The 19,214-nt window shown below is 37.9% G+C and overlaps 2 protein-coding genes and 1 non-coding gene across 3 annotated transcripts; 2 read left to right on the top strand and 1 right to left on the bottom strand.

Moving 5' to 3' along the window:
* Positions 1-13,586: 13,586 nt before the first annotated feature.
* Positions 13,587-13,693, bottom strand: LOC145118114 (small nucleolar RNA R71). The gene has a single exon (XR_013713094.1). It is a non-coding gene; the product is annotated as a small nucleolar RNA R71 (small nucleolar RNA).
* A 1,094-nt stretch (positions 13,694-14,787) lies between these two features.
* LOC145110982 (uncharacterized) lies at positions 14,788-17,499 on the top strand. Its single transcript, XM_079047287.1, has one exon. The coding sequence runs from the start codon at positions 14,788-14,790 to the stop codon at positions 17,497-17,499; it is 2,712 nt and encodes a 903-aa protein (XP_078903413.1).
* Positions 17,500-18,171: 672 nt separating this feature from the next.
* LOC145110980 (uncharacterized) lies at positions 18,172-18,525 on the top strand. Its single transcript, XM_079047286.1, has one exon. It carries the CDS (start codon positions 18,172-18,174, stop codon positions 18,523-18,525), a length of 354 nt encoding a protein of 117 aa, XP_078903412.1.
* The last annotated feature ends 689 nt before the right edge of the window (positions 18,526-19,214 follow it).

The raw sequence follows: 19,214 nt of genomic DNA, 5'->3' as shown, positions 1-19,214 counted from the left end.
CAAAACATGCAAAGTGAAACACAAGAATAAATGAATCAAATATGGTATCAAACCCTATGAATATAAATAAACACTTTTATTTATCACCATACTGATTACTCATTATTCATTGTTTCGGTTTTATCAACTTTATACTTGAATTAAAAACACTAGTTGTCCCATGCTCCAAGCATGTACACTATGTTTTTCTTAAACAATAGCTTTGCCATACACCAAGTATGCACTCTATGTTTGTCTATGATCCTTACTTTGTGAAATAAACCAATTGAACATAATTTCAATGATTCTAATTTCACACTCCCAAATCCTTATCGAAAAATGTGAGAATTTCAAATTCCTATCATTTATCGAAATCTGTTTAGATTTTAAACTTATATGCACTGACCCTCCTGTAATGAATATGTACAAAGTCACAAAGACTTGTCAACAGTCATTATAAGGTATTCCAATGGAGATCAACTCCATGGAAACTAAGTCTCATATTCAAAGTACATTGCTTTGGACATGCTTCTTGCATTAAGTTTTCTAATCTTACACAGATAACTTCCACCTATGGAGACAACTCCATATTCTCATTTTGACTATCACTTCTGAATAAGAGATGCCTCTTTTCAGAATATGTCAATATGGTCCTTCCAAAATTAGCACTATACTTCCAACTGTCCCTGAACAACCAATCTTTAGTAAACCTCAGATTGTCCTCGACAATTGCTTAATCATTTTAGTCATATCCAATTCTAGACCTTTTCCCTTCTTAATGCCTCTGGGCATTTGGAAAAATTTAGAAATGACAAATATTATAGCACATGCAATCGATCCTGTACCCAAAGCAAATGGTACACGATTCATGATGTCTCACATAAAGACATGATTCTAGACCAGTCTTTTGCTACAATATTTTTATTTGCCATGTTTTCAAAATTTGACTATGAAGAGGGATGCCGTAATCATAATCGAATTTTGAGAACGCAATATATAGAATTTCCTTAAGTTGAACCAATCCAACATGAAATTCATATATATATTCTTGACTAAAGATGATTAAGGTCTCAATCTAAGCCTTTAGAACTGAAATGAAGTATATCCTCTCCCTTAATTATAGCAAAACAACTTTTTCAATCCCTGCAGCCTCACGAATTGAAACTTTTGTTTTCTATAATTAACATTGCTAACTTGCAACACTAACAATAATTATCATGCTCCCACTAACATGATGATTATTAGCATAACACTTATGCTCCCACTAGCTTTGACATGTACTCAGAAATCAGTTGGACTTCTAGAAATCAATACTTTATTGACTTCCTTACCAAAGTTCAGATTTCTGATACGAGATGCTTTGATAAAACTTTATCAAAATCATACACCTTTCCTTAGATAGCATGCATGTGTGTCTAAAAAATTTCAGAACTATGAAAAGGGATGCCGTAATCATAGTCTCAATTGTTTAGACCTTTTGCCATCTGCTTCAAATCTACTTGGTGGAAGTGTTTCCTCACCATCATTTTCATGAATCGGAGAGAAACCTTATGACCCTTAGATTTTATGGTGTATGTGTTCTTATCCATGTGAATCGTCAAAACCATAGTCACAAGACAAGGATAATGACAAATCCAAACTCATATGGACTAAACTTATGCAATCTTAACTTCTTGCCACCTGGCAGTACAGGGCCTGCCATTGCTTCCAAGTTGTTATGCAACCAATTGAGAACTTTCAGAACTCCTATGCAAAGCCAACTTTAACTGGAATGGGCACAGAATATGTCAACACGATAGGTTATAAACCTCAAGTCGTGTGCTAGTGAAGAACCTCAGGTTTTATTCTTGATTAGTTCTTGAAATTCTTTTTAGGATCTTTAAGACTCCCACTGTCCTCTTGACATATAAGACTATCTTGCCAAATATTGAAGAGATAGTGCGGATTCTTTATCAAGACAAACACTTCACACAATTGGCCTTAGTTGGTCTTTGTTTAATCCAAAACATCACAACTTACTAACTTCAAATGTACAAGAGTAGGACACTTTTACTCTTACATTTGACAAGTGTTATAAACCTTTCTTTAAGATATGTCACTCAACTTATAGTCTTGGAGTATGACTCTAAGACTTGTTTTGAAACGAAGTATGACTCATCTTCTTGATTTAACCATTTCAACAATTCATGACTCCTCTTCTTAGTCATAAGAATGCACTAAGATGTCCTTAGAAGACCAATTGTGATATGGTTATTTAATCATTAAGATGATCACAAAACATGATACTAAAGTACTCTCCCATCTTTTCAGATTTGAGAAACTTTTATCTGTCTGCCTAATTTGATTCTTCCCATTCGTTCTGCCATACATTGAGACTTTTCCAATGTTTCAGAATTATACTTAAACTTGTAAGTATAACCATATTTACTAAAATTTAGTAAATCATGACGAATAGTCTTAACGAGCTTTATGGTGGACTTGACCAGTGCACAAGAATGTATACTCGATCCCTTTAGTCCTTAACTTGACTCACACATCCATGTGAACAAGTCTTAATTTTCCAATGCTTGAAAGTTCTCATTCATCATACTATTCAACTTGCATGATTCCAAGTTTCTATCCAACTGAAGCCTTGGGAATGAGAATCTTTCCTTATTTGGTAAATTATGACACTACCACATACGAAAGAATCAAGTCCATTTTTTTTCAAATATTGCTATCAATGGAATCATATAAACAACCATTTTTCACAAATGCCACTTGTAAGGATATTTAAAATAAATATAAAATTAAAAGCTTTTATTTTATTTCAAAACTTTGCGGAAAAAACTTATCCTTATAGTGCAAATGCATACGGAAAAACTTGTTGTTATCTATTCCTAAGCAATATATCATAACTCCTAAGTAACAGCTTCAAAATTCTGATGCGATCGAAATCCACCTACGCGATCAGAATCAGCATATACTTCCTTTAAGCTTTCTCTCTATTCTTTGATTCTTAAAACATCAACATGTGACCCAGTCACATCATGTAATGAGGATCTTAGAATAGAAACTTAACAGAGTTAGATAATGGGCTCTACCTGAAGTAGAGTCAGACTTATTGACTTTAACATCCTTAGGTAAACTTGGCAGCTTTGCAATCAACACCCCTTCCTTTGGCAAAATAAACATATGGACCCTTTGGTAATGGGACTATCTCAGACTTAGCCTTTCTCCTTACCATTTGGTCAACCGGGTTGACTATGGCCAATCCCTTTCCATTGGGAAGAGAATGCTTTTTCTGGATTTCCAGTGTCACCATTGTTACTGTCCATAAAGTTTTTGGGAAGTTGATCTTCTAATCAAATTTGCTTTACTATCGTTCCAAATCATTGCTGATTCAGCAGCACCAAGCAAATAGATATGATCATTAAGGTTCATGTCATAGTCTGTTTCATAGTAGTCCCAAAGGAACTCACTATGTGACTTAGAAAGTGATTGAACATCCAACTTTCTCAAGACTTTGACACCCAAATCTCCCAGCTTGTCAATATGTGACTTCATCTCTAAGATGTGATCACACATAGACCTTACTTGCCATTAGGGCTTGAGTGACCTTGAACTTGTGGGTTAGGGAGAATAATTGGAGGAGGTGGAGGAAGTAAAGTTCCAAGAGATTTGGGAAGATCATAGATGTCTGAACTAGACATCTTTTGGGAGATATTCAAGATAGTTGATCTAAAGTCCTTAATATAACACCCAATATGAAATATTAAGGCTAGGATCCTACAACCTATTTATAACTGGAAGAGGGATGCCGTAATCCGAGTTATAAAATAGTTGAAGGTAGGTAAATGACGATTTACCAATTTCCACCATGAAAAACGAAATAATGTAATTAGGTTTTTAATTGGATTTGAAACTCCTAGATCTTTTGAGATTCATTGAACTATTCAATGGCATGTTTCAATCTCAAGTGTGCCCTTCAGGTTTTGTGACTGGGATGCCGAGGATCACAAAACAAGGTGTGAAGTAACCATGCAAATATACTTGGTACCCTTAATATTTACCCCTCAATCGATGTGCCGGTTAACCACACGAGCTCCACCGATACTATGATAAATATTAAGTTACCCTTTGCCTACTTTGTTAAATCCAGGTTAGTGTGCCGGTTAACCACACACGCTCCACTAACGGTTTAAACAAAGTGCAAAGTGTAATTTCATGGATTAGCACCTTATTCACATTTTCCTAAGTAACTAAGATTGGGAATTTATAAGTGTTTAGTTACTTAGTATTTATCATTAATACTTTTAATGAAGGGAGAATTATAGTCCTTGTCCTACCCGTTCGGCTAACGACCCTCCACCAGTCAAGGAAGCGGTGGGTGAGAGTGGACACCCATTAAACTGCCATTTTATAGGCAGTAACCTTATACCCCCCTTATAGACCGGCTTCGTGAATGAGGCCTACTAACGGTAAGACTGACTTGCTCTTATACATATATTTATTATTAACTTATAATACTATAAAGTATAAGGGTTGAATTTTAACTTTTAAAATTCTAAGGGCTAACTTGGAATTAAAGTATTCATGGGGAAAACTTTACAAATTCCAAAACTTGAGGGAAAGTTTTGAAAATACTCAAAACTAATTAATTCCATAACTTATGTGTTTAAAGTAGTTTTAATTAAAAAAAAACTCTTCAAGTTCCATAACTTGAGGACAAGTTATGGAAGACTTTAAACTAATAAAAGAATGTAACTTTTCTTTATTTTTGTAACTTATGGAACTAATTAAGGTTACACATTTTATCATTTAATAAAGTGACTCTTGAACCTCCATAACTTGAGGACAAGTTATGGAGTCATAAAACCATTTAATGAGGACAAGACTCTTCATTTTTGTAACCATTGCCAACTTTTTATGAGTTTTATGAAACTTAAATGTGACTTTTCATATAACTTGAGGACAAGTTACAAAAACACATTTTAGAATCAACTCTTAGATTAAAATGGATTGAAAACACATAATCAATTAACTTTTCTATTAATCTAATAAACTCATATGAACAAAGATAATTCACATCAATTTTTTTTTCAAGTAATTAGCATAACTTTTAAACTAATACAATTCGATTTTTCAGCTAATTTTGCAAGTATAACAAGAAAACAAGCCTTGGCTCTGATACCACTGATGGGTTTTGCGCATTCTAACACTCCTAAGTGTACATGCAACCCTAAATACCTTGGATCTATGTTTTCTTTATTATACATGCAATTATGAACTTTCCAAGGTATTACCCTATCTAGCATACAATACTTGATACTTGGGTAATCAAATGGATAGAATACATACCTTTGTTTGATGTAGCTTGTCTCTATGAAGCTTGAGTGCCTAGTGCCCCAAGTGTGACACCTCAAATGGTTCACACAACACCAAATGTACATGGAATGACTTGAGAGAAATGGAACACTCCTTGAAATCGTCTAGCCCTCATATTCACACATTAGCGCACGATTTCTTGAGCCATGGGATTCTTTTATATGGTGGCTATTAGGGTTACACCATGTAACTCATAACTTTACCCATTCCTTATGCTCCATGGATTTTAACCTCCATGGAGTATCCATGGGTCACCCCATGGACTTAGTCCAACATAAGGAATCTTGGATCACAAGCCCACATATATAAGAATGAATGATTTACACAATCAACCCATATATTTAATTAGTCTCCTTTTGATCACTTAATTAATTCCAAATTAATTCTTGATCAATACTAATTAAATAACCTTATTAATATATTAGAACTTATAATATATTAACCAACCTTAAGTGTTATTTCTCTCATTATAGTCTATCGAAATGCATGATGCCATGCAACCCAAATGGACCATGCCGGGTCGGGTCAAGTCTTACCAATTATAGTTATGGACTTAGACATTAATCCAACAGATTTTACCAATTCCCACCATGAAAAACGAAAAAGAGTTTTAGGTTTTAAGTGAATTGAAACTCCTATATCCCTTTAGATTCATTGAACAATTCAATGGCATGTTTAAATCTCGATTGTGCCCTTCAAGTTTGTGACTGGGATGCCGAGGATCACAAACAAGGTGTGAATAACCATGCAAATTAGCTTGGTACACCCAATGTTACAACCACCTAATCAATGTGCCGGTTAACCACACACGCTCCATTGATCTATGATTAACATCAAGCTACCCTTTTCCAGGCACTGTCAGTCCAGATTAGTGTGCCGGTTAACCACACACGCTCCACTAATCGGCTTAACAAGGTGCAAAGTGCAATTTCATGGGTTAGCACCATATTCACATTTTCCTAAGTAACTAAGATTTGGGAATTTATAAGTGTTTAGTTACTTTATATTTATCATTATACTTTTAATGAAGAGAGAATAAGATTCTTATCCTACCCGTTCGGCTAACGACCCTCCACCAGTCAAGGAAGCGGTGGGTGAGAGTGGATACGCATTAAACTGTCATTTTATAGGCAGTAACCTTATACTCCCTTATAGACCGACTTTGTGAATGAGGCCTACTAACGGTAAGAATGACTTTGTTCTTATATATATATATATATATATATATATATATATATATATATATATATATTAAACCTATAATATTATAATAGTATAAGGGTAGAATTTTGAACTTTAAAATTCTAGGGTTTGGAATTAAATGTTTCAAAAGTTAGACTTTTACATTTACAAATTCCAAAACTTGAAGGCAAGTTTTGTAAATTTCAAAAAACTTTTGGAATCCATAACTTATGAGTTTAATATAGGTTTTAAGAAAAGACTTTTGACATTCCATAACTTAAGGACAACTTATGGAGTTCATAAAATCATTTATGAGAAAAAGACTTTTCAAGTTCATAACCTATGACTTTAATGATTTCTTTAAAAGAAAACTTTTCATTTTCCATAACTTGAGGACAAGTTATGGAATTCATCAAAATCATTTAGATCAAAAAAATTCTAACAAGAAAATCAAACAACTTGTCTATGATCTAAATTAAACTCATAAGAACAAGACAATTCACATCAAACAAATTTCATGTAATTATCCTAACCATATAAACTAATACAAAACCTGAAACTTTGACAATTATCTTATAAATTGGATAAGCATGATCATTGTCACATCAAAAACAGGTTTATAAGATCAAAAATAGTTTAGGGTAATGATCCTAGTCCAATTCTAGCAAAAAACCTCGAAAATCTGCATTCTGGAGCACCAACCCGTCGAGTGTATGAACCAACTCGGCGAGTTGGTTAAATTTGTGCTTGGACTCAGCGAGTCCCCCAGTGGCTCGGCGATTCCACTGACCAGAACAACAGAAAATCGATTTTTAAATCATTTTCAAGCAAGTAGCATCAAGTATAATTGAAAACAAGCCTAGGATCTGATATCACTGTTGGGTTTTGAGCATTCTAACACTCCTAAGGTGTGCTTGCAACCCTAAATACCTTGGATCTATGTTTTCTCTATTATACATGCAAACTTGATCTTTCCAAGGTATTACCCTAACTAACATACAAAACTTCGATACTTGGGTAATAAAACAAGTTAAAAGACATGCCTTTTGTTGTAGTTGGAAGCCTTGGACCTTTAAGAACTTAGTGCCCCAAGTGTTGCACCTCAAATGGAATCACACAACACCACCAACAATTGGAATAACTTGAGAGAAGATTATATTGCACTCATAAAATTGGCTAGCCCTCTTGTGTTTCCACTAGTGCCAATTTCATGAACTATGAGGCTTCTTATATAGTGTGCACATTAGGGTTACACCATGTAATTCATGACTTTCCATATTCCTCATGATCCATGGGTTTTAACCTCCATGGAGTATCCATGGGTCACCACATGGGTTTAGCCCAACATGAAGAACTATGGATCATAAGCCCATTATACAAGAATGAATGATTTACCAAATCAATCCCCATTTATTTAATCAGTCTCTTTTGATAACAAAATTAATTCCAAACTAATTCTTGATCAATACTAATTAAATAATATGATTTCATATTAATATATTAGAACTTATAATATATTAATAAATCATAAATATCATCTTCTCACAAAAGTCTATCCAAATGTTCCGATGTCATGCAACCCAAATGGACCATGCTACTCTCGGGTCAAGTACATACCAATAATAGTTATGGGATTAGACACCTAATCCAACAGAATCGTCCAAGGATTCAAAAGCAGGAGCGATTTTGAAATTGGGAAAAGTTTTGCATCCTCGTTGGGAAGAAGGACGACCCAAGCGGCTGTTTGGATTGAGGACCGTGTGAGTTGGAAGTTCGGGAAACTTACCAACATTAAGATCGCGTTCTCGTGGTTTTTGATAGCAGACTTTGGGAGTAGGATTGAGGTTCCAGTCAGAACTCGAGTTCAACTTGGGTGTTCGGTTGAGTGGGTGCTTAAATTTGGGTGTGTTCAAGTTAATAGATTAGGGGTAAGGCTTCGGGTTACGATTATTGTTAGTAGAGTGTTGTAAGACTGCGGGTGTAGCCGTAGCATTCCCAAGGTTGGCAGATAGTGCTAGAGTGTTGTAAGACTGTGGTTGTAGCCGTAGCATCCACTAGGTTGGCAGATAGTGCTAGAGTGTTGTAAGACTGCAGGGGTAGCCGTAGCATTCACAAGGTTGACAGATAGTGCTAGGGTGTTGTAAGACTGGGGGGGGGGTAACCGTAGCATTCACTAGGTTGGTAGATAGCATGGGAGTGTTGTTAGATCGTGGAAAGAACAGTAGCACCCACCAGTTCGGGTACAGAAGTGAGGGCGTGGCAAATCCACGGATTGGTTTACGGATTTTCCTAGATGAATTAGACCTGGTTGAGCCAGTGATAAGACCGTAAGGACACCATTGCAGTCACGGGATCAAGGAGGCGATGGACCGTATAAGGTCGTTTGTGATATAATGCTATCTTTGGTCATGTAGCATTCACTTTTAGCTTTGGATTAGGTGACGTCAGGATTCAACGTATGGACCCGATCGGTTGGATCGGGAGGTCGTTAGAGCCATAGTGGTAAGATAACTAATGGTAACTATTGACAGATGAGGATTCTGTTCGAAAGTCGTGTGGGTGTGACTGTGTGGGAGTCTTTTAAGATCAGCGACCGGGCTGGAACTTGGTATTTCAGGTGACTGACTGACGAATTAGGACCACGAAGGTCTCGGTGGATTTTGAAAAGCAGCCAGGAGGCAGCATGCTGTTTCGGGCAATATTAGTGTTTAAAGATTTCAGGTATGGATGGGTAACAGATTTCTTGGGAAATGTTAAGTCACTTACAACGTGATTAAATAATCTCAGAGTAAATGATTTGACCCTGTTGCACAACTCTCGTCTGAATCTAACCGTTGTAGGGATGAATCTTCTACTTAAAGGATTATCTGAGCCTTCTGTTAAGTATAAGTGTCCTACAACTGTTTCTAGTCAGTGACTTGGTTCTATTGGTAGCATCGAGATAATCAGGGTTGAAGTGTGCGTTTGGTCGGTCATTTGATGACGACTAAGCATGGTAAAGTTCAGTGTGGGTGGTCTGTTAGGAAGTCAGACCAATGCGAATTTCCGGCTTCAGAGAGGTAGGAGTGATTTACTTTGGAGGATCAGGGTTTGATTTTCTTCGAGATGGAAGTTTCGGTTGGGGTTTCGGGTGTCTTGGAAAGGTTGTTCTATGCGCAGAATCTTTGGTTGCATTCCTCAGATTGTTGTTTTGATACGGGTGTTAGTAAGGAGCAATTTCGAGGACGAAATCTAATTTAAGTGGGGGAGAGTTGTAACAATTGGTTTCATATTTGCTCTGTTGCTTGGGGCTTCAGCCCAATCATCAGTGGTCATGGGGTTCAGAGCTTCGGGAAAGGAAGGATTTAGCCCATTTCGGATGTAGTTGCCATGGTTTAAGTGATCCAAGTGTTCGATTGTGTCTTCGGAGGCCAAGTGTATAATCGTAATTTGACATCTCGGTCTTTTAGGGATTTTGGGTTCTTGTTCGGAACGTTTTTAGGTAAGGTTGAGTGGATAGAAGCATATGGCTTCTCGCCACCTTTCAGTGGATATAAAGAACGTCGAAAACGGAGTTGAAACGAAGAAGTTATGGCCGTTTGAAGTTGGAGTGGTTCGGGTAAGTGATCGTTGACTTGTTGACCAAGCTCATTTAAGGCTCACGACGTGAGCATGAAGTACTCACGACATGAGAAGCGTCTGATGCTCCAAAACCCTTATTTTTGGGTATTTAAAGGTATGAGATGATTAGGGTTGCTTCTCCTCAGCCTCTTTCACTCCTAAGACCTCTGGAAACACTAATCTCATCCCCCATTGAAGTCCTTGGTCATTCTTGGTGTTATTCAAGAGATTTTGAAGCTTTGAAGCCCTTTGAGGAAGAAGAAGATCATTGGTGGTGCATTTTTTAGCATCTTGGCTTCATCATCAGCTAGTTGAGGAGCTTTTGGACCTTTGTAAGTCCTCAAGCTCATGCCTTTCCTTTCCTTGATTTCTAGATCTAAGTTTCCATGCATTTTATGGCTTGTAATGTTGGTTAGTGTAACATCCCAAAAATCATGACCAAAAATTTCTTTTTAAAAACATTAATAAAATCATAAGTATCAAATCATTTCACCCATAAACAAAGGTTTATATATCAAATCAGAGTATCATCTCAAAACATGTTCTTTTGATCAGAGTAAAACATCCCAGGCTAAAACTTCTTGGTGTGTGCCATGCGATCATCCCGAGCTCTTCCCTTCGCTACCGGAAGTACCTGAAACCAAAACTGAAAACCGTAAGCACGAAGATTAGTGAGTTCCCTAACCTACCACATACCACATACGCATAACCACATACACATAACCACATATTGGGCCCCCGCCCGCTGCATCGGGCCCCGCCCGACATCAGGCCCCACCTGACATCAAGCCCCGCTTGGTATACAAATTTGTCTCTCTTAGGCCCCGCCTGTCTCTGGTCCTCGGCCACTATACACATACATACAATCAAATAACACACTATTGCATACTTAACATACCCTAACTGGACTCCTGAACTAAGGCCTCGCCGATCTTGGGCCCCGCCCCTGGTCTGCTACTGAGAAGTCATGGAACCCCGTCCATACTCCTACCATTAGTGAGATACGGGCCCCTGCCCACACTCACTCCCTTCCTGTCACGGGCCTCGCCCCTACTCTGCTAATATTGAGATATGGAACCCCTTCCATACTCAGCTAGTGATGAGATACGGGACCTCGCTGATATGTGCATAGTTAGCTATATATTTCGATTAGAATTTTATTATTTTCTAGCTAATTTATTGCAATTTATGGACAAAAGGTACTTAATTATGTTTAAATTGTATTTTCAGTCTAAAAGATGAGCTCAAAAGCAAAAGGAAGCAGGAAATGCGATCGAAAACTTGAGAATTGAAGAAAGAAGAAAAAAAGAAGAAAAGAGTCAAAATCCTGAAGGACTCGACGAGTTTCATCGACTACTCGACGAGTTCCCACGAATGTTCACGAAGCAAAAAACAAAGTCCTTGCCGTATACAGATTCCTAAAGGGGACTCGACGAGTCGGTTATCTACTCGGCGAGTAGCCCCTATTTTCTGAAGACTATAAATAGAAGCCAAATTGTCGAATTAAAATCTCTCTCTGGAACCCTTGGGGATTACTCTGCGATTGAAGTGCTGCTGAAGCTTTGGAGTTCGTGAAGACAACCCTATACTTCGATTTTAAGGAGATTAAAGGAAAATTTAGTATACTCTTTACTTTATCTTTTATTTGAACCATGTTTGAGTTATTAGACATTGTTTGTGAGCTACTATCTACTGTGATTATGTGCTAAACTTTTCATCTTCTGTTTAGGGTGGATAAATTTACAATTATGGATTGATTTATGGTTGGATTAATTGTTTATTGTTGAATTATGTTTGATTAAGCTTGTTAATGAACCTTATGCATTAACCACAACTATTTTCTGTTAATTAGCAAGTAATTAAGCTGCATGAACATCTCTTAATTGCTTATCTCATGTGATCTATGTGAAAACATTGTTATGTGCCTAGGAATAGCGAATGTGAAACCAGGGTTAACTAGAAAATGGGTAAATTAATGTGTGATCTTGTGTGATAAACCATCAACAAGAGGTTAATTGAATTATTAATTTGATTAACTAATTACAAGTCTTATTTAACCCGAATAAATAAACTAGGAAATTCATTAGTTTAATCACTTGATCACTGCTTAAATTAATCTGTTTTCTAAGGATTGGTAATAGTGAATATGAACCTAATCACTTTAATCGGTAGCCAATAACAATTAATCCATTGCACTTGCCATAAAATCAACCATAGGAGTAAATGAATCTAACCTAAACAAAAGTCTTCTTATCATTGAATTTAGTTGGTCTTTACTTGCTTTAGCTGTTAGTTATTTAATTAGCATATTAGTTAGTTGTGTAAGTTTCTAGTCTTGCAAAACTAGAGAAAACCCTTACTTTTATTACTTGTTTAGTTAATTCTAGTTATTAGTTTAATTACCGTTCCCTATGTTCGATACCCTACTTGTTCAACTATACCACCAATTGACAGGTCCACTGCCTTTGTGTGTCTAAATTATATCTTAAAAGTAGGACTAAAACTAGTGCATTTATATACACATCAAGTTTTTGGCGCCGTTGCCGGGGAACAGTTCAAAAATTAATTCTAATTTCTAGTGTTATCGATCCTTTGTGTGAGATTTATCTTGCACAAAGTTACTGCTTTAGTAATTTAGTTATTAGGATTAAGTATTAGGTTTTGCTATTTTTTAGTTTTTGATAAAAAAATTTCTGTGTTAACCTTGAACTCGCTGAGTGCGGTCGACGCTACTCGACGGGTCCAAGGCGAATTCCCAGTGCGTGTTTTCTGTTTTGATTGCAGTACGTTTATGACCAAAGGAGGAGGCACACCTTTGATTCCCCCACTTGAAGACCCGAAAGCTACTCTAAGGAAAAACAAAAGCAAAACCGTTGGAGAATTTGCAACATCGAAGAATACACCGTTGAAGAATCTTAAATCTGTTTTTAGCAAGAAAAAGGGCAAGAAAGTAGGAGAATCCAACATCTCTTCATTGGCGGACGAAGACCCGAAGAGGATACCGAGTACGAAACCGAAAAGGAAGAAAGCGAATTTGAAGAAGGAAGCGACATAGAAGGCGGACTAGCTAACACCATGGCTAACATCGATGAAGTTCCCATGGGTGAATGGAAAAAAAGGATGCGTGACGACACCGACCCAGGACTCGTGCAACCCGCGATTCCCACAACTGCCACCTTTGAACTTAAGGGCCACATACTTGCTCAACTTAAGGAAATCCAATTCTTCGGGATGGATCATGAAGACACATACAAGCATCTTGACGAGGTCAATGACATAGCCGACTACTTCAATGTTCCTAATGTGAACCATGATACTGTTTTGCTTCGTATGCTACCAGTCACATTCAAGGGAGCTGCCAAAGATTGGTTGAAATCACTCCCTCCAGGATCCATCACCACTTGGGCTAAGATGCGTGAGGAATTTATTGATCAATTTGCCCTCCACCAAAGATAGCAAAGTTGAAGAAAGCCATAGCAAACTTTGAGCAACAAGCTGGCGAATCACTTTATGAGGCGTGGGAGAGATACAAAAGCTTACTAAGGAACTGCCCACATCACGATCTAAACTATCAACAAGAAGTGTCCATTTTCTATGATGGAGTGAACGTGACAACTAGACAGCTCCTTGATTCGCAAGGACCACTCACAAAGAAGGCACCCCCAGTGATAAAGGCTCTAATTGAAGAATTCTCTAAGCATTCTAGAGAATATCATAACCCAAGGAACGACTTAACTCGAGGGAAATGAATTCTATTACTGATGACATGGCAGCAATGATGGCAAAATTGGAGAGCATGAACCGAAGAATGACTAAGATGGACCAATCCATCCATGCCATTAGAGTGGGATGTGAAAACTGTAGAGGGCCCCACCTTACTAAAGATTGTGACCTTGACGAGAACGGGAAACGGAAAGTACAAATATGCTATTCAAGTGATGATAGGCATGATGATAATTGGAGAAAACCAAGAAAGAATGGCTACCATATGATGAGTACAAGAAGGCGAAGGAGGAAAAGTATAAGCAAAAAGAAAGAGGTTTTTATCAAAGAGAGGAACCGGTGCAAGAAAAGAAATCAGATTTGGAAGATATGCTTACAAGATTCGTAGCCGCGTCCGAGAAAAGGCATAACGATACCGATGCTGCGATAAAAGATCAACAAAACATGTTGAGAGAACACCAAATTATGATGAAAGATCAACAAGCTCTACTTAGGAATCAACAAGCATCCATTCTCAACATAGAAAAGCAGCTAGGCCAACTTGCACAACAAGTGAACGAGAGAAGACCGGGTAGACTTCCTAGTAATACCAAAAGTAACCCAAAAGGCGCACATATAAATATCGTGACAACTAGGAGTGGGAAGATTATAACTCCTCTGGCCCCTATTCAGCAAGAAGATCCTAAGTTGGTGCAAGAGGAAGAAGCAGAAACTGAAGAATCACAAATTCCCGATCCGACTCGCCGAGTCCCAGATATGGACTCGACGAGTCCCCCACCTGAACAAAAAAACAAGCCTCCTGTTAAGCCATATCAACCTCCACTGCCATTTCCAGCTCGATCTTGACAAGAAAAGAATGATGTTGACTACCAAAAGTTTCTGGAACACATAAAGGCTCTCCAAATTAATACGCCATTCATCGAGGCGGTTGCACAAATGCCTAAATATGCCAAATTCCTCAAGGAGCTTTTAACTAATAGAAAGGAGATGGAAGAGGTGAAGAAAGTGGTCCTAAATGAGAATTGTTCAGCTGCCATGTTGAACAAATTACCTAAGAAGAAGGGTGATCCGGGAAGCTTAACCTTACCTTGTCAATTCGGAAACTTAGCTACTATTTATGCATTGGCTGATTCGGGGGCAAGTGTAAATCTCATGCCGTACTCATTCTTCAAGAAATTAGATCTTCCGGAGCCAAGGCCAATTCGAATGGTAATTCACTTAGCAAATAAAACGGTCACATTCCCAAGGGGAATATGTGAAGATCTATTGGTGAAATATGATAAGTTCGTGTTCCCCGCAGACTTCATAGTATTAGACATGGAAGCGGACCCTAAAGTCCCAATCATACTTGGAAGACCCTTCCTCAACACCGCGAGTGCTATAGTTGACATGCGAGATTCTAAACTTACTCTTCGGGTGGGAGACGAATCAGTTACGTTTGGAGTTGCTCAAGCCATGAAGCATGCAAGGAATAGTGATGACACGACATTCTCGGTTGATATGTTGGAAGAGTTAATGGAGGAATGGAAAGAAGACGAGCCAAACAATTCCACCGTCACCTTTGAAGAACAATTTGATGCTGAAAGAGACCTGATGGAGATAGAGAGACTGCTCGAGGAAGCTGAATATAATGATCTGCTCGAGGTAGCATCTACCGACTCGACGAGTCCATTCGAAAAAACCCGATCAGTCGCGAATTTAGTCAAAGACTCGACGAGTCCCCTCACTGGACTCGACGTGTTCAGCATTCAGAACTCAAAATCAGAACTGAAAATTCTACCGGATCACTTGGAGTATGCATTTCTTGAAGATGGCCAACAAAAACCAGTAATTATAGCTGCTGATCTAGCCAAACATGAAAAAGAAAGCCTTGTAGGAGTACTAAAAAAGAGGCAAGGTGCAATAGCATGGAAGATAACCAATATCAAGGGGATTAGTCCAACTTATTATTCTCATAAGATTAACTTAGAAGATGGAGCTAAACCTGTGGTACAACGCCAAAGAAGACTTAACCCAAACATGCAGGAAGTTGTGAAAAAGGAGGTGGTTAAACTATTAGATGATGGGATCATTTACTCAATCTCCGATAGCCCATGGTTAAGTCCGGTGCAAGTGGTACCGAAGAAGGGAGGAATGATGGTGGTGATCAATGAAGACAATGAGTTAATTCCAACAAGAACGGTCACCGGGTGGCGCGTTTGCATCGACTACAGAAAGCTAAATGATGCTACTTGTAAGGATCACTTCCCGTTGCCATTCATTGATCAAATGCTAGAAAGGCTTTCCGGGCATCAATTTTATTGTTTTCTCGATGACTTTTCGGGGTATTTTCAAATTCCAATCGACCCACAAGACCAAGAGAAGACCACTTTTACATGCCCGAGTAGAACATTCGCATATAGACGCATGCCTTTTGGGTTATGCAATGCACCAACTACTTTCCAAAGGTGCATGATGGCCATCTTTCACGACATGATCGAGAAGTTTATGGAGGTATTTATGGATGACTTTTTGGTTTTCAGGTCATCTGTTGAAGATTGTTTATCCAATTTGGATTTGATGCTAGCTAGATGTGAGAAGACCAACCTTGTCCTTAATTGGGAGAAGTGCCATTTCATGGTAAAAGAAGGAATTGTGTTGGGACATAAAGTTTCAAGAAAGGGGATTGAGGTAGATAGAGCAAAAGTTGACACAATAGCTAAGTTACCTCCTCCAACAAATGTAAAAGGGGTAAGGAGCTTTCTTGGCCATGCAGGATTTTATCGTCGCTTCATTAAAGATTTCTCAAAAATCACTAGGCCTTTGACTCAACTACTCTTGAAGGACACTCCATTCGATTTCTCTAAAGAATGTCATGAAGCATTTCATTTATTAAAAGAAAGATTGACCACTACTCCCATCATGATAGCCCCAAATTGGAATCTTCCTTTCGAGCTAATGTGTGATGCTAGTGACTATAGAGTGGGAGCTGTTTTAGGGAAAAGGGTTGATAAACATTTTCAACCTATTTACTATGCAAGCAAAAGTTTGAACCCAACTCAAGAAAACTACACTACTACCGAGAAGGATCTACTAGCAGTGGTATATGCTTTTGATAAATTCCGACCATATTTAGTCTTATCCAAGACAATAGTTTTTACCGACCATTCTGCCCTTAAGTATCTTTTTGCTAAACAAGATGCTAAGACAAGATTGATACGTTGGGTCTTGCTTCTACAAGAATTTGATATTGAAATAAGAGATAAAAAGGGAATGGAGAATGTAGCTGCCGACCATTTATCAAGACTAGAAAACCCACATTTGGAGGAATTGGAAGAAAACAAGATTGGAGATGATTTTCCCGATGAATATCTTTTGGTAATAGCAGGAGAGGTGCAATGGTTTGCGGATATAGCTAATTATTTAGCAACCGAATATATTCCAAAAGACTTAACCCGCCAACAAAAGAAGAAATTCTTTTCAGAAATCAAGTACTACTTTTGGGACGAGCCATACCTTTTCCGGAGCTGTGCAGACGGGATGATTCGAAGATGTGTATTCGGGAAAGAGAGTCGGGAAATCTTGGAACATTGCCATAGCGGGCCCACCGGAGGACATCATGGAGCACAATATACGACTAAGAAGATTTTTGATATTGGTTTCTATTGACCTACAATTTTCAAAGATGCTGCTCAATATGTCAAAGAATGTGATTCGTGCCAACGGACGAGAAACATATCATCCCGAAACGAGATGCTCCAACATAATATTCAAGTGTGTGAAGTATTTGATATTTGGGGGATTGACTTTATGGGACCTTTACCAATGTCAAAAGGGAATAAATATATCTTGGTGGCAGTCGACTATGTATCAAAATGGGAGGAGGCACAAGCATTACCTACTAATGATGCTCGAGTGGTGGTGCATTTTCTCAAAAAGTTATTTTCAAGGTTTGGAGTTCCTAAAGCTCTTATTAGTGACCGGGGCACTCACTTTGCAAATGATCAATTAGCTAAGGTGTTAAAAAGATATGATGTACATCATAGGTTTTCAACATCCTATCACCCACAAACGAGTGGACAAACTGAATTGACGAATCGGGCATTAAAAAGAATTTTGGAGAGATCGGTTGGAGGAAATCGAAAGGAGTGGTCGGATACACTTGATGATGCACTTTGGGCTTTTCGAACAGCTTTCAAAACACCTATTGGTACTACACCATATAGGTTAGTTTATGGAAAGAATTGTCATTTGCCGGTTGAAATAGAGCATAAAGCATATTGGGCTTTAAAGATGTGTAATTTTGAGTTGGCTGAACTTCGTAACAACCGGTTAATGTAAATGAATGCCCTTGAAGAACTTAGAAATGAAGCCTACACAAATTCCTTAATATACAAAGAGAAGACTAAGAATTGGCATGACAAAAGACTAAAGGGTAATAAGGATTTTCATGAAGGACAAAAGGTGTTACTCTTCAATTCAAGGTTAAAGCTTTTCCTGGGCAAGCTAAAGACAAGGTGGGATGGGCCTTTTGTGATTAAACAAGTTTTCCCACATGGAGCTATTGAGCTTATATCAAAAGATGGAACCCCTTTCAAGGTTAATGGGCATAGGGTGAAGAAATATGAAGAAGGGATCCCAAAAGATGAAGGACTTGAAGAAGGGCTGCATTTGGAAGAAACCACTGAAACGTAAAGCGGGAAGGAGTCCAGCTAACGACTCCTCAAAAAGAAGCGCTTCAGGGAGGCAACCCGAGTTTAGAGTTTGTTTTTTTTACCTTTCTTTTTCATTTTATTTTCGTTTTTTTTAGAATTTGCTTTTATCAATCTTCTTCTGTCATTAAAATGATTGCTTGAGGGCAAGCAATTCTCAAGTGTGGGGTATGGTGGCATAAAATTTAAGAACTCAAAAAATTTTTAAACAGAATGAAAAACTCATCGAGTCCACTCCTCTACTCGGTGAGTCCATTTGAAAAATCCCGAAAAATCACGGATTCACGAATCTGCTCGACGAGTAGGTACCCCTCCTCGGCGAGTCCACATATTAATTCGAAAAAAATAAATAAATAAATTTTACAAAATGGTAAATTCGGGGTTTTAACCCTAATTGGTAAAGCATATTCACAAGTGCAGCCACCAGCCGCTCGACGAGCAATACTCTCTCTTAAGCTTTCATCTCCATTCTCTTGATTTCCTTGCAATTCCGACCAAAAAGGTAATAATTTACTGCTTAATCTTGTTAAAGTTCACACCTTGGGTAGATTTACGACCATAATCTGTGAAAAACCGGATTTTGGGGTTTACTCCAATCATAGGGTAATGACTTGGATTTTGAACTTGACTTGGATTTCTAGGGTTTCGATTTTGGTCAAATTAGGTTGTTAA

The sequence above is a fragment of the Lactuca virosa genome, chromosome 5 (genome assembly GCF_052849685.1).
Source record: "Lactuca virosa cultivar CGN04683 chromosome 5, Lactuca_virosa_CGN04683_v6, whole genome shotgun sequence".
In the NCBI taxonomy this organism is placed as follows: domain Eukaryota; kingdom Viridiplantae; phylum Streptophyta; class Magnoliopsida; order Asterales; family Asteraceae; genus Lactuca; species Lactuca virosa.
Note: the sequence above shows the minus strand (reverse complement) of the source record. Positions and strands in the feature narration are given on the sequence as shown.